We start from the raw sequence: 25,017 nt of genomic DNA on the forward strand, positions 1-25,017 counted from the left end.
TGTGATTTTTATGTGCCTGCATGCTGTACGTCTTGTTTATACTTTGGATTTTTGTGTCCCCTTTTTTCCATCACTTTATAATTTGGGTAAGGAATGGCATTGATGCACTTACATTTACTTTATCAACTGTATCATATGAGCTCAACTGATTTTTTTTTTCTGAACAGGAGACGCGGTGGACTACTCCAAAAAAGGGGCACACGCGGGAACAACAATTCCCCCTTATTGCCAAGCAAGAGTCACAAGTGGTGTTGGTACTCTCTTTGGTACGAGTAGTGTGCTGAGGTCATCCAATGGCGTGGTTTATTCCTCCGTCGCTGCGCCAATTCCATCTACATATGCAATAACAACCCAACCCGGATCAATTTTTTGTACATCATACAACACGCAGTCAAATATGCATACAAGTGACACCATGCCGTCATTGTCGGAAATCCAGAATTTGCCACTGACGCGATCCCACAGTTTCCTGTCTACCGTTTCGATTACGACGGCAGATGAGCAAGCTGATGTTCCTCTCAACCTGGAGATATCCAAGGAGGACGGGTCTGGTAATGCCGTCACCACAGCGACCACTTCTTTATCTCTTGACTACACGGATGAATCCCTTGAGGCAATAGCCGCATCCCTGGAGGCTCTTTCATCACCTATGGTCCCAGGGGATGGCCAGTATCAGGCGGAGCGCGAAAGGCTCGAGATGGAAAAACTCAAACAGCAGCGTCTCGCCGAGGAGCTGGAATGGGAGCGTCAGGAGATTCAACGTTTTCGTGAGCAAGAGCAACTGCTGGTACAGAAGGAATTGGAAGAGCTACAGGTCATGAAGCAGCAAATTTTGACCCAGCAGGAAGAGGAAAGGCAAGCTCATCTCATGATGCAAAAGGAAACCTACGCTCAGCAACAACAGCAGCTTGAGCAAATTCAAAGACTCCAAGAGCAACTCCGCATGCAGCTGGAAGAGCAAAAGCTTCGTCAGATGTATCCAGGTGGCGAAGTCCTCGGGAATGGCATCCAAGAGGCCATCGTTTTGGGCCCTGATGGCACCGTGCTGTCACGAAAGATCACAGATAGTGGTTGCCAAACAGACGAAGAGGACGAGACTGTCAGTAAAGCTTACACAGCGGGGAGGAAAAAGAAAAGTGCCAAAAAGAGCGTCGACAGCTGCGTGCAAACAGATGATGAAGATCAAGACGAGTGGGAGGCGCAGAGAAGCCGGCAGAACCGACCACGTACTGCACGAGGCGACAGGGGAGGGCACGCCGACATGTCTCTACAAGCGCACACTGAAATTTCTATCCAAACGGATACAGACGGAAACATCAGGATGGACACGAGAATGGAACTGTCTGACTCGGAAAGAACCTCGCCAAAGAAACGACCCTCGCCTTTGGAGATGGGTTTGTCTCCGCACCTCAAAGCTGAATCCTCCACGCTTCAAACGTCCCCTAAATCTCCTAACGTGCTCTATTCTCCCTTGTCACCGTGTATTTCCCCAAGTAAATCACTCGAATTTGTATCTTATGATAAGTCACTGGGTGATAAAAGCCCTCAAAAGCTCAGGGGAAGCCCAGATCCCGGAAGTCCCCGAGGAACAAAATCCATGCAGAGATCCATGTCTGACCCCAAATCTATTAGTCCAAATGGAGAAGAAAGGGCAACATCTGGAACCCAGTATGGCGATACCGTGAGTACACTTTTCATTTTTTTTGTCTAAAGCAATGCTAGTTAGCATTTAGCATCTCTGAAGAAATGCTAGTTAACATTTAGCATTTCTGATGTAATAAATAAATGTTACAAGCCACAGCTGTCGCGCCAAACGTCTTTTTTTTTTTTCCCGGCTTACATTTGGTTTGAAAGTCAAATCTATGCTTGGGTACCGCATCGTTGATTATCTCATACATAAAGTGCATAAAGAATATGCTGAGCGTGCAGGAATATATTCAGTGAAATCTCCCATGTGAATTAATTACCGAGGAGAAACTTTGTAATTTTGAAGAATATATTTTTTTGCGGGTTACTCCCTAGGAACAGATGCAAGGGTTTAATTAAACAATAAAAATATGATTTATGATATATGAAATATAACCAGGGAGTTGTAAGGCTGCATCTATTATATATTATTTTAGTATATTATTATACTAATATTTTTTATAGTATATTATATTTTAGCATTCTAGTATTCTACTATATGTAGTATTGTACTGAAAAGTCTATAGAATAATCAAATGTATAGATGAAAAATATTTTTGCTTGATTTAAGAGCAATTATGACTAAAAAAAATGTGACTTAATAACAAATGACCAATTTGTTTCTTTATTATACAAATTAACAGTTCCTATTTATTAAATTGTCATTGTACAAGGTACATTTACTTGATCCATTAATTTTTACCGTGTTTTAGGCATTGAGGATCTTTGTCAGAGAGCAAAGTCCGTTTTACAGTTATTACGTACCACGGTTGTCTCCTTGTATTTTAATCTGGAATGCCCCCAAACTTCTATCTTCCCACGCCATCAAACGAATATCTTCACCTCCAACATCTTGCATTTATGTGATGTAAAATCGTTGTGCCTGCTTTTTTGTTTTGCAGGGGAAGGGCTCTGGTGGAACACCTACTGGCACTCAAAAGAAGGTCAAGAGGACTCTGCCAAATCCCCCATCAGAAGAGGAGTCCTCCACCAGTGGCCAGACAGCCTATAGCACCGGTTCTGCTCGGCGGAGAATGTGCCGTAATTCAAACATGGCGCGTGCCAAAATCCTTCAAGACATAGATCGCGAGCTCGATTTGGTGGAACGGGAGTCATCCAAACTGCGCAAAAGGCAGGCGGAGCTTGATGAGGAGGAGAAGGAAATTGACGCCAAGCTGAGGTACTTGGAGATGGGGATTAATCGGAGGAAAGGCGCCCTTCTGAAAGAGCGGGAGAAGAGAGAACGAGCGTATTTGCAGGGAGTGGCTGAAGACAGAGATTATATGTCAGACAGTGAGGTTAGCAATATCCGAGAGACCAGAGGCGACCATGGTGACGGTGAGGACGAGGAAATCGAAAGCCATGGTCTGGAACGTCCCAGGACGGCTCCTCAGTCAGAATTGGATGACTTCGTCCCACCTCAAACCAAACATGAATATGGAAAATACTCGCAGTACCAGTACCCTCAAAGTCAATACCAGCAGTCCCTCTATCAGACCCCCCAGTCTTACCAGTCACATTCTTTGTACTCGTCTGTGCCCTCGCTCACCAGCTCCCAACAGCAAAGTTACCAGCAGATGCTCCTGTTGCAGCAAAAAGCTGCCAGGCAAGCCGCTCTTCTCTCTGAACTAGATGCCACCAAGTATGATGTCATTAATCGCCAACCCGATCCCACATCGTCGCCCTACCTCGGCGTCAAATATGACAAATATGGCAACCATCTTGATCTCAGAGCTTTGGATGTGGGAAGTATAGCAGGTAGTCCGATGTCCGCCGTCGCCGATCCCTACTACTCGGATATCGATCACCACACACCTCGAAGTTACCTGCTCTTGGAAGATGCGGCCGAACTCGCTAAGAGCTCCTCTGGATTGTCGTCCTCTTACAGTCTTGCCGAAAGAGAGCTGGCCAAAGCCGAAAAGCTTCTCCAACGCAGCGCTGCTGATCTAGGATCAACTGACTATCTTGGATCCACCAACAGACTGCATACTTACGGTAAAACTCCAGATGAAGAAGATCCAATGGAGGAACCTTACGAACTGAAACTCTTGAAGCAGCAGCTCAAGCAGGAGTTCAGGAGAAGCACCGGTGGGACGGAAAGCTTAGACCCTCTGACAGGCCTCTCTCAACACTACTATACCCCGAGCTCCAGCATCTCCAGTTATTCCCAAAGGCACTATCCAAAGACAGACAAGTACAGCATGAGTCGGCTGACTCTGGAGAAGCAGGCAGCAAAACAACTCCCAGCATCAGTGCTTTATCAAAAACACAAGACTCCATTACTTGAACCTAAAATCTCCAAGTATTCCTCAATTACAGAAAGCAGAGGTTTGGATGTGGACTATACGAGCTACCTGGGGTCTACAGGTGGATCCCCAAGATCCAGTCGACTCATGCAGGATGAGATTACCTTTGGTCTCCGTAAGAATATTGCAGAGCAGCAAAAATACTTGGGGTCCACCTTGGGGGCCAACTTGGCTGGTTCGCTAAACCTGGGCCAGAGTTTGGGACTGGACTCTGCTTACCCGAGTGGCAGTCGCTCAAGACCGTCATCCAGGCCTACATCTTGCTATGGTTTAGACCTCTCCATCAAAAGAGACCCTTCTAGCTCCTCGCTGAGACTCAAAGGGGACGGCGAAGCCTCTACGGACAGCTTCCAAACCCCCTCTGGTCGTACTAAACCCACCAGCCTCCCCATTGTGCAAAGCGGCCGTGGCAGAATCCCCATCGTGGCCCAGAACTCCGAGGAAGAAAGTCCGTTGAGCCCCGTCGGGGAGCCGATGGGCATGGCCCGCGCCTCGGCAGGACCTCTGCCGCCCATCTCAGCCGACTCTCGGGACCAGTTTGGTTCCTGCCTTTCCTTGCAGGACTCGCAGCAGCAACACATCAGGGAGGAACCGAGCAGGGGTAGGACTTATGTCCTGATGGATGACCTTCAGGGTACCATGTCAGATAGCGAAGGTAAAAAACAGAACCATTGTTTTTCTGTTCCTGTCTATGATTTCCTCTCGCATGCCTTGGCTGCTACTATGTGGAGCTCTCGTGAAGATCTGCATGTATTCGTTGCTTCTTCTTTGTGGTGTCACTCTTATCAAAATGTCGCACATCTTGTTCTCTGTCTTCGAAGGCATGTGGCCTTCTGCATGCCCGTGCTTCTGTCTGTGCTTCCGATATTATGTAATGTGTTGGCATAACTTTGTGTGACTGTGTGGGCGGTGTTTTCCACAAATAGTTATCTAACTAATGGACATTTTGTAGAGGTATACTCATTTTTGTCTTTCTGACACTTTGAAGTAAAATGTTGGACAGTGTAGGAATATTTTCATAGTCCCTCTGAGTTAATTCCGCAGCATTTCGTTACCCTTCAGTGAAGTGGCAAGTGCCTCCTACATCTTAGAAATGGGTCACAATTGGTTTAATTTACATTCTTGGAGTTTGAATACAAAGCCGTTGATAGCATTTAGTCAACATAGACTTTATAAAACAGTCCACCTAGCAGGTAACACTTGAGAGAAAAAAAAAGTGGAAGCATTAGAGTTATTAGATAAATGTGCTGGATTTTGTGTGTGTGTTTGAAATGCATGTCTCTTTGAAGCACTAATAAATATAAAACCTTAATTTCTGCATGTCTCATTGTCAATACTTGCATGCATATTTTTCTGCTTTGTGTACTTTTTGAAGTTTTATCAGCCTCTATCGTATTTTTAATTTTTTATTTTATTTGATAATTTTTATTTTTAGAATGTTTTAATTCAGGGGTGTCAAACTTTTTTTTCGCGGGCCGCATTGTAGTCATAGTTTCTTTCGGAGGGCCATTATGACTGTCAACCTAAATAAATGTATGAGCACCTCATTTTATATACAGTAAGAGCTACAAAACAAACTGACAAATGACTCGTTTTCAAATCAGACGAGTAAACCCTGGTCAAATATTTTAAAAAAAAGATATTGTTAAAAGTGAAGACAATTTGCAATTCTCGTAATGACACGAATTTGATGCACAATTTGTCTTTGCGGGCCACATAAAATGATATGGCGGGCCGTATCTGGCCTTGAGTTTGACACCTGTGTTTTAATTGGGGAAAATGTATTGGGGGAAATACTAAAACATGTATTTTTTTGTATGTCTTCTACATTAAGAATATTCTTCTGAAAGTCTGCTTAGCTCAAAGCAGACTATGTGTGTTAGCTTAAAAACACTAGCGCTCTCAGGTTTGAGTCTTCTTGACTTCATCATAAGGACGTTGATCGATTTGCTATGGATTCCGCCATTTTGCCGTGTAAACTCGTTTGCCTTGATTGCAGCCCTAAGTGATTCCCTGATGCCTTTGAACCGAGACCATTCAGCCAATGGTAGAGTATTAGTTCACGATATATAAGCATAACATTAACTAACCCACACGACAACTGCACAATCATTCACATATGATTAAATGTTGGGAAGATTTAAAATGTATTTCGTAGCACATGCATATATTTTTTAAAAAATGGAATGAAAAAAATTAATGATACAAACCCAACATTTACAGTCATGGAGGTTTAAATAACACTATGCATTCTCCTAATTAACCATACTGTCGCTGTCAAACTTCATTCCTCTACTCCATTTTGAAAAAACAGAGAGAAAAAAAAAAAAAAAAAAAAAACACCCTTCATCGCTTTTCACCCTTTTTAACATAAAACATGAATAATTCAACATGGAACCCGGCCTCTTGTATTGCCATTCACAAGCTGATGTTACCTTCCCATAAATAGCATGCATTTATTTGAAGAAATCCTTACTGGTGTGATGTTCTTAGAGTACCTTTATTTTTTTGTCGCTGAAGCTTACCACCTAAGACGAGAGGAGACAGACTGGTTCGACAAACCCAGAGATGGACGGCCGGAAAATGGACATGACAAGCGACAGGTGACACCCCCTGAAAAATAAAATAAAAAAAGCCAGTTGTACCTTTGAATCTGTATAACGGATTTTATTTATGTGTGGGCCACAGGGTAAAGGTCCGTACTACCCCTTCCCTCACCTCAGGGTCAAGCTGAAGAGAGATCCGAAAGACCGCAGTGTGTCAGGTAAAATAATTCGACTTAATGAAAGTCCACAAATTGCTTCACGTTCCAATTTGCTTTTAATGTGAAAAAAAACCTGTAATGAACAACATGAAACATGAATGCCATCTAGTGGCAAAAAAAAAACACCGACAAATCTAATTCAGTTTTACACATTTTAACTGTATATCTTTTTTAAAATCACAATAAATTGATATAAAATTACTATCAACTAACCAAAAGATACAAATTTTTATTAGGTAGACATTCTTGTCAACTTAATTTAATTAGCAAGAATAGGAAAAACTAATTGGTGATTATTAAACCATTTTCAATATGGCAAGGGTTGCTGGCTCTTAAAATTACAGTATATTAATTTCAAATGCTACCCAAGGGAGCCGCGGGCTAAGTTAATATCTTGGCCCATTTTGTTTTGCAGTCTGAATGATCCTCAAACCGGAACTAGGTTGGGATCAGTTTGACAAATGCACCACATGCCTTTTTTGGACTCCCATCTTTGAAACAAACTGGCAAGCATTTTCACCCGTCATTATCCTTTGTCAGTTCGCTTAAAACGTGAAGCAGACATTCAGTTTCTTGGCGTCGCTTTCCGTTTGGATCGCCTCCATGCCCGGCCGCCATTGCCGTTCTCCAAATGGCACAGGGCCGCACACTCAGCATTACGTAATTAACACATGGATCATTTGAGAGAGGTTTTGTGATATCTTTTGTGTTTGCCAGGGAATGGACTTGGTATCCGTGTTGTCGGTGGAAAAGAGGTGCCTGGTGGTAACGGAGAGATCGGCGCCTACGTTGCTAAAATTCTACCTGGTGGAGCCGCGGAACAAACGGGGAAGATCCTGGAAGGTGAGCACTTTGCATCCCAACATTCTCAGCCTAAATAATCCAGAGGTGGAGAAAATATGACCTCTGGGACAAATACTATCGAATCTTTAATCCGGCCTACTGAACATTTACGTGAGGAAGGCCCAAACATAAAAAGATGCTCAGTGATCGTCTTTCAAGATGATCTTGCCCTTTGCTGTGACAGAAAAGTCACTTGACCAAAACATCCAAATTTTGTGTGTTTGATATGAATAAATCTATTTGTACTCACTGAAAACATAAACATCTCAGCTCATATTAAGGAAATGAACTGAATTAAATGTTATTTAAAATTATTCATTTCCTCTTAAAATCAGTTCATTGAATTATTGTTAGAAAAAAAATTGTCAAATTAACAGTTTTGTTTTTGTCTTTACCTCAATTTGTTTTGATGTATTGTAATTAATATAAAATATTAAACAGTTTTTCAATGAAATCATTTGATCAAATTATTGCTTTGCTATTAATAGAGTAATTCATTCACTGCCATTGACGAGAATAGACGTCAAACATCACTCTGTCCTGGGCTGGCAGTGAATGAGTTAATAATAAAAAAATAAAAAGTTAAAACAAATGAATCATTATTTCTACCGTAAAATAAAAAAAAGATAAAAATTATTTTAACCCGATCAACAAACGATGCTTCCAACCTTTAATTTAGCCATTGGGAACCCTGCCCTTAACACACTTAATGATAATGTCAAGTCCTCCTCTAATTCACACCCAAAGGACACGAGAGCAACTCAGATTTTTTTTATTGCCTTCCAACTTTTGGTTTCTCAGCAGTTGGCATCACTTGTTGACTGGTTGGTCTTTCAATAGGTTGTAAACCTTAAAGAAATCAAATTAACATCTTAATTCAAAAATACAATTGAATGTCTTAGTTGAACTTCAATTTTAGCAGCATTTAAATTCTCTAACATAATTTGTATCAAATACCGTAATTGCCGGACTATAAAGCGCACCGGATTATAAGCCGCACCAGCTAAAATTCATGGATATTTCAGTTTTTTTCTTACATAAGCTGCACCTGACTATAAGCCGCACGCGCACACGAGTTTTTTACAAAGAAAGACAGTACATAGAAAGCCTTTTTAATGTTTTAATAACATACTTGAACATGTCTTTCTAAACACTGCCTGTGACGCAGCAGTAGTACCGCAGCAACGCGGAAGTGTGCACGCGAGTTATTAGCAAAGAAAGACTGGACACAGAAAGTTTTTCTCAAGCTTTAATAACATACCTTAACATTTCTTTCCAAACACTGCCTGTGACGCAGCGGTAACACAGCAGCAACACGGTAGGACAGCACTAACAGGGCTGGTTAAAAAAAAACATACCGTAAAAGTAAAAAAAGAGCCGTCTTCATCTTCCTCCTGTGCACTGAAACCATCGAAGTCTTCCTCCTTAGTGTCCGATTGGAATAGCGTTAGATATCCTTCACCTCACACTTTCTCAGTCTCTCTTTCGTCATCGCTTTTATGCATTTCTTCGAGTGTGATGAGGGTCTGTTCATTCTAATCTTATTCATGCACGAAGCGCTAAATTACATTAAACTAGCGAGCGACACGTATAGCTTAAAAGCGGCATCATATGCATTTCTTTTGTCCCCCATAATGACAGTTTGTGTATAAAAGCTTACCGTCTTTGTGAGTGCGGGTGTGTGCGTGATGCGCGAGACGATCAAAACACAAACTGGCACGTCTTCTACGGCGCATTATCTCTTCTTCGTCTGTCTCGCTCTTGCTTCCTGCTAGAGCGCCCCCTGGAGACCGGAGGCTGTAAAAATCCATAAGTACGCTCCAGAGTAGACACAAAATAATATCATCAACATCGACTGCCTTTGGCTTAAAAGCGGCATCATATGCATTACTTTTGTCCCCCATGATGACAGTTTGGGTATAAAGGCTTCCTTTCAGTAATGTCCGTCTTGATTGCGCTCTGCGTGATGCGCGAAATGTAAACACAAACTAGCGCGTCTTCTTCGGCGCATTATTTCTTCTTCGCCTGTCTCGCTCTTGCTTCTTGCTTCTTGCTCGAGCGCCCCCTGGAGGCCGGAGGCCGTAAAAATCCATAAGAACGCCGCGCCGCCGTTTAAGGTTCAAAGTAACCTTCTGAATAAAATGCATTAAAAGTTAACATTCATTACAACTTGTTTTTGGTGAGCAAAATGTCAGAAGAATTGAATTTAAATGCTGATTGATTGGGTTTTAATACAATGCAGATGGTCCAAACAGCGCCACTGCTTTGTGTAATCTCTGAGTCACATGGCAGAGTAAGAGAAAGGGTTTAGAGCACAGGTGTCAAACTCAAGGCCCAGGGGCCAGATACAGCCCGCCACATCATTCTATGTGGCCCACGAAGACAAATTGTGCATCAAATTCGTGTGTCATTACTAGAATTGCAAATTGTCTTCACTTTTAATAATCTTTTTTTAAAATATTTGACCAGTTTTTACTCGTCTGATTTGAAAACGAGTTATTTGTCAGTTTGTCTTGTAGCTTTTACTGTATATAATAGTATTAAGAGTAAAAGTGATCAAGTCATCACAAAAATCACGAAAAAAATCTTATATAAGCTGCACCTGACTATAAGCCGCAGGGTCCAAAATTTGGGAAAAAAGTCGCGGCTTATAGTCCGGAAATTACGGTAATCGAACACAGGAGTCAAACATAAATGTATTACAACATTCCAAACACCTTAAGGGTAAATAAAATGTTTCACCAACCATTGGCATCTTTGTACTAAATCGTAGAGTGTATCCAAGTTTTCCCAAGTGCTTCTCTTGTTTTTTGTCCAGCTTCTCTCTAAAGCTACTTAAAATGAGAATCCCTCCTGCTCCTCAGGTGCTCCCAATTAGTGGCAGAAGTGCAGTTGATTTGTTGCTGCTGATGCACTCTGGGAATTGTAGTTGTTCTCAGCATTTTGGAGGAAACCCATTTCCCTGCTTTAGCTCAACAGATAATAATGATAATACTAATCATTACAACTCCCTGACATCTGAATCTGAAAAGTTCAGACCCTTACACACTTGTGCTCTGCCTCCACTAGCAACGTGAGGTGCCAAATTGACAAAAATGTTTTTGCTGTGTGACAAGGTTGTTAATTTTTGTGCAATACGTGCAGTGAGACGTAAGCAGAGGACGCTGTTGATGAGCTGTTTCAGGCCGTGTAAGTCTTGACAGCCTGGCTTTGCCCATGCTGTGATGTGTGAGCGATGGCAACAATAGTGTGAAGTGTCTTTGGACTTGGTTGTGTATTCGTTGCTGTGGGTTTGGGTTGTGTTCAACGTCCTGCCGGATTGCTGCTAAAATTCAAATCTCACCATGATTAAAAAAAATTTCAAATCAAGACACAATGTGCTTGTGATTTGTCTGCCAAGAGGAGAAAAAATTCGCATTATAAAAATATGTTCTGTGCTCCTCCTCTAGTGTAAACATTGCATATGTGGAATATGAATTAAGCAGCAAAATCCATTTATCACAGGGGGCGGCCATTTTGTCATTTGCTGTCGACTGAAAATGACACCACAGTGTTTAAATAATCACCAGTCACTACTCACCTGTTTTTTTTTTCCCTTCGCTTTGTTTGGTCATGTGACATTCGCAAGCTGAGTCACGATTGAGCAACTGTGATGTCATTTTCAGGCCACAACAAGTGGCAAAATAGCCGCCGCCTAAAATGGAGAAAAACTAGTGGATTTTACCGCTTAATTGATATCCCATACACGCAATATTAACTAGAACGCCGTGTTTGGATTATTGGGGATGCATAGAATATATAAAAAAAATAAAAAAGAAAATAAATATTGCAAAGAAAAGATTTGAGTTGACCTTTCTTTTAAGACCAGTTTTTGCAGTGTGTTCTTCCCATAAAAATGAGGTGATATTATAAAATAATCCCAAAATCCCCCTAAATCGGTTTATCTTTTACAACAGGAATGCAAGTCCTGGAATGGAACGGCACTCTGCTGATGGGAAAAACCTACGAAGAGGTGCAAGGGCTCGTCGGCCACTCATGCAGCGAGGCCGAATTGTGTGTCCGACTGTAAGCACAACCTCTGATATTAAATCGTTTTGTTGTCTTGCTTCTGTCACTGTTCTTAGCATTGGTCTTCTTTACATGTCAGAGATCTCAACATGTTGGCAGAATCCGAAGATTCCGAGCACTTGGATTTCCAGGAGCCAAGCAAAAGTAAGTCGTCGTTGGCTATGCGGTCAAAATTAGATGTATGACTATTTGATTCCTCTAGGCGACAGGCCGCCCAGATCTCCAGGCGTGGACCCAAAACAGCTGGCGGCTGAGTTGCAGAAGGTGTCCCTGCAGCAGGCCCCGTCCTCCACCGCCTCCTCCACCAGCCTTACGGCGACCGCCTCGGCCACCTCCAGCCCCGCCCAGCCGGGCTCGCCGTCGGTCGGCAAGAAACGGCACGGTAGCAAGGCAAGTGCCTCGTGCCGGCGACGCTTTCTTTGTCTTTCTTTCTGCATATCTTAGCAGCTTTTCTTCCCTTCCAGGCCACGGATGGGAGCAAGACCCCGTCACACCCAATTACTGGGGACATACAGGTCAGTCACGTCTGGTTATTTGAAGGCAAACTCTCACAGTCTATCATTTCCATAAAAAAACAAACACAAAACAAATACCTATCATGCTTCTTCTGTCCGCAGCTTCAAATCCACTACGACAAGCAGCTGGGCAACCTGATCGTGCACGTCCTGCAGGCGCGCAACCTAGCGCCGCGCGACAACAATGGCTACTCGGACCCCTTTGTTAAGGTGTACCTCTTGCCGGGACGAGGGTGAGTCCAAATATCTTTTCGATCAGGCTTGTAGAAGCAAAATAAGCAAATGCTCCTTTTGTATTTCGGCCATCAGACGAGGTGTTAAAAAAAAATCAGTAACGCTGAAATACGAGCGCCATTTTCATTGTAATTGCACTGTTGTATTGGGTCTCATTGGTGCAGGTGTCCCTAATAAAATGGCCAGTGTGCCATGCCCCCACTTCCCTCTTGACACTGAAACTAGACCCCAACCCCCACACGTCACACAATCACTCCCTCTGACTATTGATTTTTTTTTTTGTATGTTCTCTATATTTAATGCATGCTGGACCCCCTCCCCCCTCTCAGTCAGGTCATGGTTGTCCAGAACGCCAGGTATGTGATTGACAATTCTATTTGTGTTTTCTTGGTTGTCAGTTTGGTGAAGGTAATAAATTAATAAATAAATACAATGTGGTCCTGCTCATTCTGATCAAATATAGGTCACCCTTGTCCTAACCAAACTAACCCTCCACTCCAAAAAACAACAACAAAGTTTTCCACGCTAACGTGCTAACATTTTTATAAATAATCATATTGCTACCTTGAGCATTAGCTTTTAGCAACGGACCGGATCGGAAGGTGCCGTCTCGTTTCCAACCCTGCCATCGACGCACGCCACATTTGTGCAAGTTCCCTAATGATGTGCATCTCGTCCATTCTCACCCCTCGTCCGCCCCTAGTTTCACATGGGTTTTGTCGCACTATTGTTTTTTTTAAATGTGTAAGTCATGAAACGGATGGTGTGTCCCTCCCCTTGCTATGCCCCGCCCACCAGTGCTGAAAACAAGAGGAGGTCCAAACATGCGGGCAAGAGCCTCAACCCTGAGTGGAACCAGACAGTCATCTATAAGAACATCCACCTGGAGCAGGTAGAAAATGTCTTCCCTAATGTTTGCTTCAAGATTTACTAGTCGTAACAAAACCACTTAAACAAACATTAAATATTGTCTATAGTCTCGTACATGCCCGTTTAGCAGAAAACAAGTCGGGCCTGAATTTGCTGTCCGCCCCAAATGACCTCAAGACTTCAAGGCTTTAAAAAGGATAAATTCTGCATTAATTGTGCCACTTAGTGGTTGCTTTAATGCATTACAACGCAATCTTTTTGATCCTACTGTAACTTGAGGACGTTTCAGAATTTAGAACTGCTCAATTTTTACTAGCCAGTTTTCTAATTCTTACTGTTTGCGTTCAGTTGCGGAAAAAGACGCTGGAGGTGAGCGTGTGGGATTACGACAAATGTTCCTCCAATGATTTCCTTGGAGAGGTAAGTAATTATCCCTCCAGTTGCTTCCTATTTTCCTTTTCAGTTTCATCACTTGAGTCTACAATGGATGTCCAGGTCCTCATCGACCTGTCCAACACGGGCCAGCTGGACAACGTCCCTCGGTGGCTCCCCCTGAAGGCGCAGACGGAGGGGGAGCACCACCGCCGCTCCCACCAGAGCCGACACGGCTCTTCCAAAACCACCTCGCAGCATTCGTCCCCTAAAACCGCTGGCTCCGCCCACGAGCAGGACTCCCCCAAATCATCGGTGATCAAGAGCCGAAGTCACGGCATCTTTCCTGATCCGGCTAAGGGTAGGAGAAACGCGTGTTCCCGCTCACTCACACCTCCTGCTTGATGTTTGCACTCCCATCATCGTAGCTTCAGCGTCATGCTTTTTTGCTTTCCCATGGTCTGTCTTCTTGGTTGCCATGGTCACTCAGCTCTGAGGCCTCGCTTTAGTTCCGCTTTTACTTCAAAATTGTCTGGCAGCAGACAACCTGTTTTGGTAACCTCCTCGATGCAATCAATGAAAATCAATTTAAAATGATCCACAACCCGTTTAGGCGACAGATAACTTGGCCCTGTAATGTGTCTCCGATTTGTATTGTTTTTTTTTTTTTGTTTCTTTTAGGACGAAGCAATTAAGGTTTTTATGCTAAATTTAAATCCTTCAAAGTTGTTGCCTGTTTTGAAAATGACTTTTTTACAACAAACGTTGAATCCTTCAGGGTTTCTGCCCATTTAGGCAGCAAACAAATCGGGGCTCCTAAATCTAATCCATTTGGTTTGTTTACATAACATATTCATGTTAAAACAACTGTCTCTTAGTCCTTGGAATAATAAATACAGTTCGGAATAATCTCAGTTTCTACAAAACAGCCCTGGACCACAGCCTGTTTAGGCACCAAACAAGTCAGTCTAAATTCTGTCTTGTTGGTCTCGTACCATAGCCCGTTTAGGCAACTTTTTTTATTTTTGTTAATTTGGTGAATGTCATTGTTTTAGACACGCAGGTGCCCCCTCTCGAGAAATGTCACAGTAGCCCTGGCAGGTCGAAGCCGTCCCCGTCTGAGGGCCAGAACCAAAGCCCCAGCCGCGGACATGTGCCGCAACCTCGCCCGCGTTCTTCCAAAAGCGCCGCATGGCAACAACGCCATCAGGATGGCGGTGCTGGGAGCGGCCAAGGCATTGCCATAGCAACAACAACAACAATGGCTGACACAAGGCCGACGCAGCAGCAACAACCGCCACAACCGCCGCAACGCCTCCAGCCAAGTAAACCAAGGCGCAAATAAACGCCAGCGCAGCATGGCAGCCTCGCACTCATCAGGCTCTTTTATTTCAGTTTGACTCTTTCTTATATTTTATTTTATTTTTTAACCTCCCCCAAGTTCACTTCAGTTGTGATTTGGCACCTCACAGTTGTCACCTCCAGAAACGCGCCACTAGAGGACGCCAGAACTTATAGAGACACCTTGACCAATTGTAGCGACATAAACCCCTTAAATTTCTTAATCATATATATATATATATATATATATATATATATATATATATATATATATATATACACATACATATATATATATATATATATATATATATATATATATATATATATATATATATATATATATATATATATATATATATACACACACAGACATATACGTATATATAGATATATATTTGAACTTTAATGAGAACTTCAGAAGAATTCCCCTTCCTGAGTCTTGTTTTTTAACTCAAAACATATCTGCGGCTCCTCCTGAAGGCTGTGCATGTAGCCCCCTCCTTTCTTTTTTTTTAAATTCTTTTGAAAAAAACTCCGGGACCCACAATGCACCTCTGCAGCAGCCGCACACCCATGTGCATGTGATTGACAGACAAGCGGACTTGAAGAGAGCTCTCTCTCAAATCTCCATCTTCCTCCTCTTCCCATCTTCAACTTGGATCCTCGAACATTGTATCCTCTGGTTGGACCACCCTTGCCCCCCCAAACAACGGCCCCTCCCTCCCCCACAACCAAAATGACCACCTCCAGGCCTACCAGGCCACCAGAGACACAGCGTAGTCGGTGTGCTCACCATTCAGAGAGGCCAATCCGATTACCCGCCCGCCTTGCCGTCGCTGGCCGATGGGAGCAGAGCGGAAGGTCGTCACCTGACCCTCAGGAAAGCTGTGTCGGAGGAGAGGCCCTACGTTGCCCGAGGTGAGCTAAAAACAAAACAACCCTCCCCTCCCTTCCCTGTGGTGTGAGAGGATGCTACTAACCCGCAGGGAAACCAAAGAGGACAGCGGGCTGAGATCCATGCAGCGAGACGCACACTTTTTTTCGTGAGTCAGTGTGCCGTCGCCATGGATACTGCTCAGCAAATTAGCAAAACAAATATAACCAAGACTAATGATGTCTTAATTGATCTCATGTGCATTACATAACGCGTGTTGTCTGTCGTCCATGTTTCATTAGCGTGCTTTTCATTACCAGTTTGTCCGTCCAGTGTCGCTGTCCTCCTCTTGGAAGATATTTGGCTCACGATGTGACTGTGTCCCGTAGCTCGCGCCAGCTACAGGTCGGGCGATGCCCCCATGACGGCGGCCTCGCTGGACAGCGGCCTGAGCGGCAGCGCCTACAGCTTGCTGGACGAGGACGCGGAGATGAACGAGGTGGATAGCGCCATCTTCCAGGTGCCCCGATTGTGAGTCACATGCCTTCAACTCAAAAAAAACGATTTATTATTCATATTTATAGTAAAAACATTTTATTTTTCATTCATTCAGTGGGAAAATTCCAAATGGCACTGATGGGATAAAATCCTCCATGGGAGATTCTGACGGTAAGATTCATTTCTGCTTGACTTGATTTATACATTATATAAATACTTTTTTTTGTTTGTTTGTTTGTTTGTTTTGGTGCAGGTAAGTCACAGGTGATGGGTGAGATCAAGATTGCGCTGAAGAAAGAAGTGAGGACGGAGGGAGACCACCTGGTCCTGGAGATTCTGCAGTGTCGCAATATCACCTACAAGTTCAAGACCGCAGATCACCTGCCTGGTAAATTTTTTTTGGTGCATTTCTTTTGCGGCATTCCAGCAAAGTGGCAAGTCAGATTATTCACAAAATTTAATCCAAATGCCAGTAAAGTTAATTACTTTATAAAATATTGTATTTCACAATTTCTTTCATTAGTGGGCGTTTTAATCATTTATTGTCAATAAAGTAACCTTTATTGTTTATGTATTTATTTTTGTATTTATGAATATTACTATGATAATTATTATTACTGGAGACAACGCTGGTGCTTTTAACAATAAAATATGAAATAATATTATACATATTTATCATATTTGATTGAAGCCAATTAAAAATGTACATTTATTTATTTAATGTGCCTTAATTCCATGTAATTTTGCCGTTTTTTTAAAAAAAAGCTGAAAATTCAAAATATTGACTGTGCCCCGGCCCGTGCAGACCTCTACGTGAAGCTGTATGTGGTGAACATCGCCACCCAGAAGCGCATAATCAAGAAGAAGACGCGCGTGTGCCGCCACGACCGCGAGCCCTCCTTCAACGAGACCTTCCGCTTCTGCATGAACCCGGCCGGGCACTCCCTGCAGGTAAACAGCACCGTCTGCCATTTTAAAAACCAAAAGCTTTAACGAAGCCGCTTTCCTTCCCAGCTTTTCTTAGTATCCAACGGCGGCAAGTTCATGAAGAAGACGCTGATCGGCGAGGCCTACGTGTGGCTGGACAAAGTGGACCTGCGCAAGCGTGTGGTGAGCTGGCACAAACTGCTCGCCAGCAGCGCACAGATCCACTCCTAGGTGGAACGTACCATTTGATAACCTAAGGGGGGGAGCGGGGGTAAATACACTTATTCCACTTACAGGAGCAGGAAGTGGACCACGCAAGCAAGCAGGTACAAAACACTCATCGTAATCCACACATGAAATACAGGGACACACATGTATAGTCGATGCTCACTCACTCCCTTTGAAAGCATTTGACTCAATGAGGACTCTGATTTATTTTTCTATTAGAAGGAAACGTAAAATTTTTATCGGTTCTTCATGTGCGCAAGAACGGGACGTCATATATCCAACACGCACTACCTAGCATTCTACTTCGGGGACCTTCTTTCACTTGAGCAAACAGACTTCTATCATTATTTATTTAAGAATATTGCTTTGTATGAAATTGGAGTAACTGGTGCCACATATATTGTTATTGTACACGAAATGTCCTAACTGGTATGATGAAATATATGGAATACATTATATATATATGATTAATGTTATATGATTATATATACGTATATATATAACATATATATGTTATATATATGTAATTATATATATTGATTTTTATCACAGACAATCAAGTCTTGATTGATTGTAACGATTATGAAGTTCCCCCACAGACAATTTACAGTTGTGTGTCTGTGCACTTTTCCTCCTCGAATGTAAAAGCGACTTCACGTGGGGAAAAAAAAGGTGAGATTTAATGGTTTGAGCCACTGCTAACATATTACTCATAGTGTTCTGGAAATGTTGTTCTTGGTTTTTTTTTTGCAAGTAGGAAATTTGTTTTCTATGCAACCATGACAAGTAACCACGGCAACCACGTCTCCGTTGTCCTGAAAAGAAAGTTTAATATGTGAAAGCGTGACACATTTTTATTGTTGTTTTTATTTTTTCTGTCTTTTTTTTAATGTTATTTATTGCCATTTAATGTTATATCATGATTTTATAGTATAGGATAAGGGGTTCAGGTTATGGATGATAAATGAATTTGTAAATATTTATTTTTAATATTATTGACATATTTATTTATTTATATTTATTATTTTTTGACATATTCGTCGCCATTTAATGGTATTATTTATACGTGGTGAAACTATTGATTTCCCAACTGTGAATGACTGAAATACCAAATTTCATCCTAACATTTATTTCTTATTTACTGGCACGAAATTGTTACTTATTGCCCTTAGGACCATTTTTTTGTGTGCCATATCTCAATTTTTCAACAACAGTGGTCGAAAGGATGACAAAAAATTACATTTATTTAATAATGTATTTAAATTTTACATTAATTTCTTCCCCGTGTGACGGTTCATGTTTACAATACATATTGGGTGTGCTTCTTCGATACGCATATTTGTAGTGCTTGTTTACAAAGTTAAGTTCCAAAGGCCTGAAACTCAGAGAATTTTTCCCGTTTACAGAGAAATCTGATAAAAAAAAACGCCTCCCTGCATTTTCTCGCTTAATTTCCAGCAATGACCAAAAAGAGACTTCTTGATTTTAAGGTCACCGAAAGTGTGCAATTATAATTCATTTCAATTCAATGCATGTCATTTGGTCTGTCTTTAACAAACACACACACACACCTTTAAGCGTGTAAATACGTCATCTTTTTTAAATACAGGCTTCGGGAGCAATAGGTCTTTTAATGGACAACAAAAAAAGAGGGGAAAAAAAGACCAGTGTGTGCAGTCACTTGATTTTCTCTCGGTCAGTACCGTACAGTGTGAGCGCACACACACACAGATGCACGCACACACACTTGGACAGCTCGAGTAGTCGCTGGAGAATCGTCATTGTGTTCACACTGGATGTTGCATGTTGATGGCTCATACTATTTTTGTGTCCAGATTATGATTATGAATACATTTAAAAAAAGAGAAAGTGACATGTAGAGAAGGATCTAGAACAAAATGTTATGGGTGAGGGTGGGGGCGAGGGTATTTATTGATAATATATGCTGACTGTACAAAGATGATCATCCAATTCTTTCCCCCCTCCACTTGTAAGTAAACAGAGAAAAAAAAATCTATCTATACTGTCATGGTTTTGTGATTGTATACAGGAGGTATTGATGAATTATGCAAATTGTGATGTAAAAAAAATGGCTGTCGCCCGCCCCATGTCTAAATATTAAATATGAGTACAAATGAGGGCTTGTTGCGTTGTTATTTTGGGGATGGGGTCATGCTGGGGGATGGTGTTAAGAACAATAGTGTTGAAGGTTTTTGGTTCTACGGGTGACTGTTGTTCTTCGGGTAAGTTTGAGGTTTTAGGGTCTTTGTAGGGTTTGGGTTTTAGGTTCTTGAGATAGTTTGAATAGGTAAAAGGAGTATGATTTTAAGTTTTTCAGAGGATTGCGGTAGTTTTTAATTAAGGCCGTTCCCTTAGAGTTTTTGCGCAGGGTTTTAGGTTCTCCAGATATTGAGGGATTAGGGTTGTAAATTCTTGTAAAGTTTAAGAATACGGTTCAAGATAGAGGGATCAACTTTGTTAGAGGTTTTTCAGAGTCATAGGTACAGGATTAGAGGTTTTTCTGAGGAGAGATAGGACTTGAAGATCTTCTGAGAACCACAGGCTGTGTGAGACCCTTTACAGAATTAGGGTAGTGTTTCAAGATGGGTTTTGGAGAGGATTTGGTTCGGGTGGTCCAGGTAGTTGGATTGGATTAGAAATTATTATTAAAAACATTTTGAAGTTGAAGAGTAGAGTTACAGATTTATTCAAGAATGGAAACTAGGTTATGTGCTCTACAGAGGATTAGACTTGTTTCGTGATTCTTATGAGTCATAGGGGTAGGCTTTCATTTTTTTCTGAGGACTAGAGGTATGTTTTAAAGATCTTCATAAAATTAGAGGTTGCGTTTTTAGTGGATTTTAGAATAGGTTTTCAAGTTGTCTAGAGGATTTGGGTAGGGTTTAAGATTCTCCAGATAGTCAGGGGTTAGGGCAGGGGAGTCGTTTCGAGGTAGTTTCTGATGGTCAGAAGTAGATTACAGAGTTCTGCGGGTTTTAGAGTTTTTTTGGGAGGTAGGATAAGAAGATTATACAATTCGCTTCACAAATTAGTGATTTAAGTTCTTCAGAGGCTTTGGGTAAGATTTGAGTTTTATCGGGGATTTACAGGTAAGGTTAGAGGTTCTTCCAAGGATTCAGGGTTAGAGATATTCCAGGTGGTTATAGGCAGTCTTTAGTGTTAGGATAAGATTTCTCTCCAATTCAAAGATTAGGTGAGTATTTCACAGCTGCTCTTTTAATTATACAGAGATGAAGTAACAGGATTTGACCAGAAGATGGTGCCAAGTGGTTTCCGGTTCAATGTGGAAACCCAACATAGGTTCACCATGGACTACTGATTGATCTGTGACCCATGAAAGCTCTTTCAAATAGAAATAAGAAGAAGCAAACTAAAAAAGACAGAATAGAGGCATTTAAGTTGAGCTTTCCCTTCCAGGATTCTGGATCATCACCAGGAACTGCCCTCGTGGACCAAACAGTAGCTCCAGAGCACACTTCTAGAGTTCTACCAGCAGAGGGTAAAAGTACTTCATGTGTATGTTCATTTCTTTGAGAGCTCGAGAAATGCTTTATTTGTCAACCAACACCTGTTGGGCTTTGCCGCCATGAATCCAAGCCACCAATTGAAATTCCATCAAATGACCTTTACTTTGGGGACCGAACTCCAAAACATTAGCATATTCCAGTCTTTGAAGGTCATTTTTGAGATTGAGATCTGGAAATACAACAGTCAAGACTGGATCAAAGAACCTTTCTGTTCAGTCTTTTCTTTGATGTCTGCTACGTTGTCATTCATCCTAGCTAGCTTCTTTCTTTCTGATTGATTCTTCTGATCTGCACTTCTAAAGATGTTTGTTCTCCATTGCCTTCAAAGACGCTACTTGAAAACGTAACAGTGGTTTGAAGAACAGATAAACACGATGGAAACACTGAGGATTTTCTTTCGTGTTTAAGATCATAATGACAAGAATCAACCAGGCATGTCTTTTTTTTTGGCATTGGATCCAAAATGGATGCCAACTGATGCTTATAGTTTTAATATCCGCAAGCTAGCATTGAGGATGGCACTAAGCCTTCACGTCCAATCGCCTCCGATTCCGCCCGTGAGCCGGCTTCCTGTCACTGGATGCCGCCGGCCGACCCAAACTTTCTGCTCCTGACAACATGGCTCGGCCTCACCGTAATGCGATCAGTCAGCAGGCAGGACCAAGCGAGGGCCGAGTGAGGCCAACGCCGTCCTGAGACGAGACGTCATATCACACACACGAGCTCGCTATTGCTTACATGTCAACGAGGCGACACCGCGACAGACCAGAAGCTGAAATCTGGCTTTTTAAAATATTTGTTTTCAAGATGACCTCCAAAATGTCCGTGTCTGATAGCGATCAAGTCAACACTGAGAGTGTCACATGCGATGCGTCAAACCAGACAGAATCTGAACAAAAAACGTGAGTGAATCAGATGCAGAAAAAGATTAAACGTTGACTGTTGTGGTTACTTTTTTCTAATTCAAATAAAGAAAATCACTTTTTACGTTGACGATATTTAAATCACAGTCCATTTGAAAGGAGACAATTTTTTTCAAAATATATATACAGTAATCCCTCGTTTATCATGGATAATTAGTTCCAAAAGCCACCCGCGATAAGTGAAAGTACGGGCACCAACAAGAAGTACTGGGCAGGCTAACAAGTTAGCGGAAAGATGCTAATTCACGATCGTGCTAACACGCGAAAACAGACTTCTAAAGGAATCTAAACGAACATTTGGAGCAATACTACATTGTCCTAAAGGTTAGACATGTTTCCTCATTTAGAGAAGTTTTATTTTGACTTTTAAATGTGTTTTTAATTTGGGGGAAAAAAATCTGCGATGTAGTGAAGCCGCAATAAACGAAACGCGAAGTAGCAAGGGATCACCGTATATTTTTTCCAAATTTTAATCTTAGTTCTTTGTCACACGGTTTGAGCAGTAAAATTCAAACATTTTCTCAAGATTCTCGCTTGCCACCATGCCCCTAATTTGAATGCATGCATCCGTCTATTTCTACTAAGCTTGATGCCGAGAAATCACATTGAGGTTATTTTGGGCCAAGAATCCAATTTGATATGACAAGACGTGACCCGGGATGCACTCTAAAAGCACTCGTTGACATTTTTCCACAGTGACTCCTAAAATGATCCCAAAATGCTGGATAGCCTTTGCTCACATTTAAAAACATCAAAAAGGTCAATTTTACTGGCACTAACCACTGACCGTTGCCCTTATGTAACTGACTTTATTTTGACTTTCTTTTGTTGATAAGAACTCATATTGTTAACTCTTTAAATTAGAAGCGACAACGGTGGCGTGGCTCGGCTGTGCGTCGAGATGACGCATGCGCACGAGCGTTGCTATGACGACGAAAGATGGGCGATTCCCTCGACAGGTGGGTGGGGTCAAAGCTTGATTGAGTTTGCTGAACAGGTGAACACCCAGAAACAGAAAGTCGGAAAAACCCTAAGTAGTTAAGTTGTCTTAAAAGGTTTTACAACATATTACTTTTGTTTATGAGGATGTTATATACATATGTACATTTAATTTTAAAGGGTTAAAATTATTTAAAAAGCTGTTTTGGTGTTTTCCTAATATACCATGGTATTTAACTTAGCTTAGCTTTTTTTTAGCTTAGCTTAGTTTAGCTTCTGGAAATTTTACTTCCCGTCGCCTAAATATGACTGATTCTCAAAAGTCAAAGTTGATTCTACTTTTTTAGTTGAAATGTTTTTTTTTTTGTGGGGGGGGGGGGGGGGGGGTTGTAATGTTTTAAGTGACTATTAATGCAACATGTGTCCCCGCCCACAGTCCCGTATTTCTTACAGTGTAACACTAAAAAAAGAAAGGGGGGAATGCCCACGAGCATCAACTGTGGGAGTGGGGGGCGGGCTGTGTGGAGAGATTTGTCTCGCGTTTGTGTGAGCACACGTTTGACGGACGAGTGCAGCAAGGCAGGACACGCGACGACGTGGATTTGTGGCGCTGCTTTCATTTTTTAATTTCCCCTTCTTGTTTTTGTTTTGTTTTCAGCGTTCCCCGCGATGGATTACTGCCTGTGCGTACTTTTGCTACTCTCCAGCGTGTCCTGCGTGTCTACTGGTCAGTTCCCCAACGAGCACATGTGAGTACCAAAGTGAGATGTTGTTTTTTGCCAGTAAATACTCACGGGAAGGAGGCAATACATGTCATCTTGGTGGGAGGACACCCAACTTGTGAAATCAGATTTTTTTTTGGGGGGGGGGGGGGTATTTTCTGCACAGAGGTGATCATGCATGGCTATATTGATATGTGACAACTTTGTCTACACGTAATATTCTGGTGATGTGTGTTAATTTGGACCCACAAACAGATAAACAGTGTGTTATTATTTTGAAAAAACAAGTGTACCTCTGTATTTTTCTGTTGAACACATAAATAAACTGTGTCAGGGGCGTAGCCAGAATTTTTTTAATGGGGTGGCCAGGGTGAAAAAAAAATCTGAGTGTTAGCATGCATACATGCACAGATGTATACGTCAGCATTCACCTGACCCTTCTCTGTAACTTTGTTAATCAAACCATCCACAGACAAAGTGAAGTAAAATTAACACATATCCAGAACTTTTCACAACACACTAATAATACAAGCAGAATCAAGTCTCATGAAAAAGCAACATTTTGCTGAGCTTAAATAATGCCAGACCCTCATGCGCTGATTAGTTCGCTAACAGACAATCGGTGGATCACTTATCATAGACTACGATTGATGGCTCATTCGTTCGAATGATATCTAAAAAGGACAATGACTAAATCTTTTATTTCTTAATTCTAAATGTTGCTTTTTACTTTGTTCTGTTGGAATGTTACAAATGTATTGACCAAGATATGTAATATGTAATAATGTATGTGCACATTTTATTTAATGAAACCATAACTGTGGATGACAGATTCTTTAAGTGAGCATTCAAATCAATTGTAATTTTTACTCTTCAAATATAGTTATTATAATTTGTGTTAGAGGATATAGGGATCTAAGAATACTGCATCCTTGTGAAAAATAACAGGAAAGTCACAGGTGTCAAAATGTTAGATGAAGGGTGGCCAATAAGTACTCGAGAGTGGACATGACTCATGCCTAGCTACCAAATAGCTCCGCCCCTGCTGTGTCTATGGCTGTGTATGAGTGTCAATGTATCTTGAGTTTTCTGTATTTTGACCCACAAACCTAAATATGAGTGCACAGGTGTGTCTTTTACCACAACACAAACAACTGGAAATTTGTGGACAAAACTATTGGGATACGACTCCACCCACAGCAAGTGGAATATAAACAAAATTCACTCACTTATCAAACTCATCTGAGTGTGTCTTGTTGCTGTGATTGATCATAGAACTGATAAAGCCAAATCAACAGGTTTACAAAAAAAACATGTTCCGGATGATTCCAAGCCATCACCGCCCTTGTTCTTCTT

General features: G+C 41.7%; 2 protein-coding genes across 4 annotated transcripts in view; both read left to right on the forward strand.

Moving 5' to 3' along the window:
* The window catches only part of pcloa (piccolo presynaptic cytomatrix protein a), a 33,415-nt gene extending 13,748 nt beyond the window's left edge, over positions 1-19,667 (forward strand). The window contains exons 6-27 of one of the 3 annotated variants that reach the window (XM_088366588.1): positions 168-1,681; positions 2,589-4,647; positions 5,992-6,039; positions 6,513-6,595; positions 6,681-6,756; positions 7,474-7,599; positions 11,556-11,664; positions 11,747-11,811; positions 11,870-12,057; positions 12,132-12,182; positions 12,285-12,415; positions 12,746-12,772; positions 13,215-13,308; positions 13,635-13,706; positions 13,782-14,019; positions 14,714-14,983; positions 15,753-15,920; positions 16,266-16,407; positions 16,490-16,545; positions 16,628-16,762; positions 17,180-17,325; positions 17,389-19,667. In XM_088366588.1, coding sequence (XP_088222714.1) covers positions 168-1,681; positions 2,589-4,647; positions 5,992-6,039; positions 6,513-6,595; positions 6,681-6,756; positions 7,474-7,599; positions 11,556-11,664; positions 11,747-11,811; positions 11,870-12,057; positions 12,132-12,182; positions 12,285-12,415; positions 12,746-12,772; positions 13,215-13,308; positions 13,635-13,706; positions 13,782-14,019; positions 14,714-14,983; positions 15,753-15,920; positions 16,266-16,407; positions 16,490-16,545; positions 16,628-16,762; positions 17,180-17,325; positions 17,389-17,532 — 5,942 coding nt within the window. In that variant the 3' untranslated portion in view covers positions 17,533-19,667. The remainder of the gene's footprint in view (positions 1-167; positions 1,682-2,588; positions 4,648-5,991; positions 6,040-6,512; positions 6,596-6,680; positions 6,757-7,473; positions 7,600-11,555; positions 11,665-11,746; positions 11,812-11,869; positions 12,058-12,131; positions 12,183-12,284; positions 12,416-12,745; positions 12,773-13,214; positions 13,309-13,634; positions 13,707-13,781; positions 14,020-14,713; positions 14,984-15,752; positions 15,921-16,265; positions 16,408-16,489; positions 16,546-16,627; positions 16,763-17,179; positions 17,326-17,388) is intronic. The other 2 variants (XM_088366585.1, XM_088366586.1) reach the window with 2 other exon arrangements.
* A 2,521-nt stretch (positions 19,668-22,188) lies between these two features.
* cacna2d1a (calcium voltage-gated channel auxiliary subunit alpha2delta 1a) overlaps positions 22,189-25,017 on the forward strand; it is a 42,065-nt gene continuing 39,236 nt past the window's right edge. The window contains exons 1-3 of the mRNA XM_088366460.1: positions 22,189-22,324; positions 22,865-22,959; positions 23,598-23,688. Of these exons, the coding sequence (XP_088222586.1) occupies positions 22,902-22,959; positions 23,598-23,688 (149 nt within the window). The 5' untranslated portion in view covers positions 22,189-22,324; positions 22,865-22,901. The remainder of the gene's footprint in view (positions 22,325-22,864; positions 22,960-23,597; positions 23,689-25,017) is intronic.

Source organism: Syngnathus floridae, chromosome 22 (genome assembly GCF_059516105.1).
Source record: "Syngnathus floridae isolate MCC-2025c chromosome 22, RoL_Sflo_1.0, whole genome shotgun sequence".
In the NCBI taxonomy this organism is placed as follows: Eukaryota; Metazoa; Chordata; class Actinopteri; order Syngnathiformes; family Syngnathidae; genus Syngnathus; species Syngnathus floridae.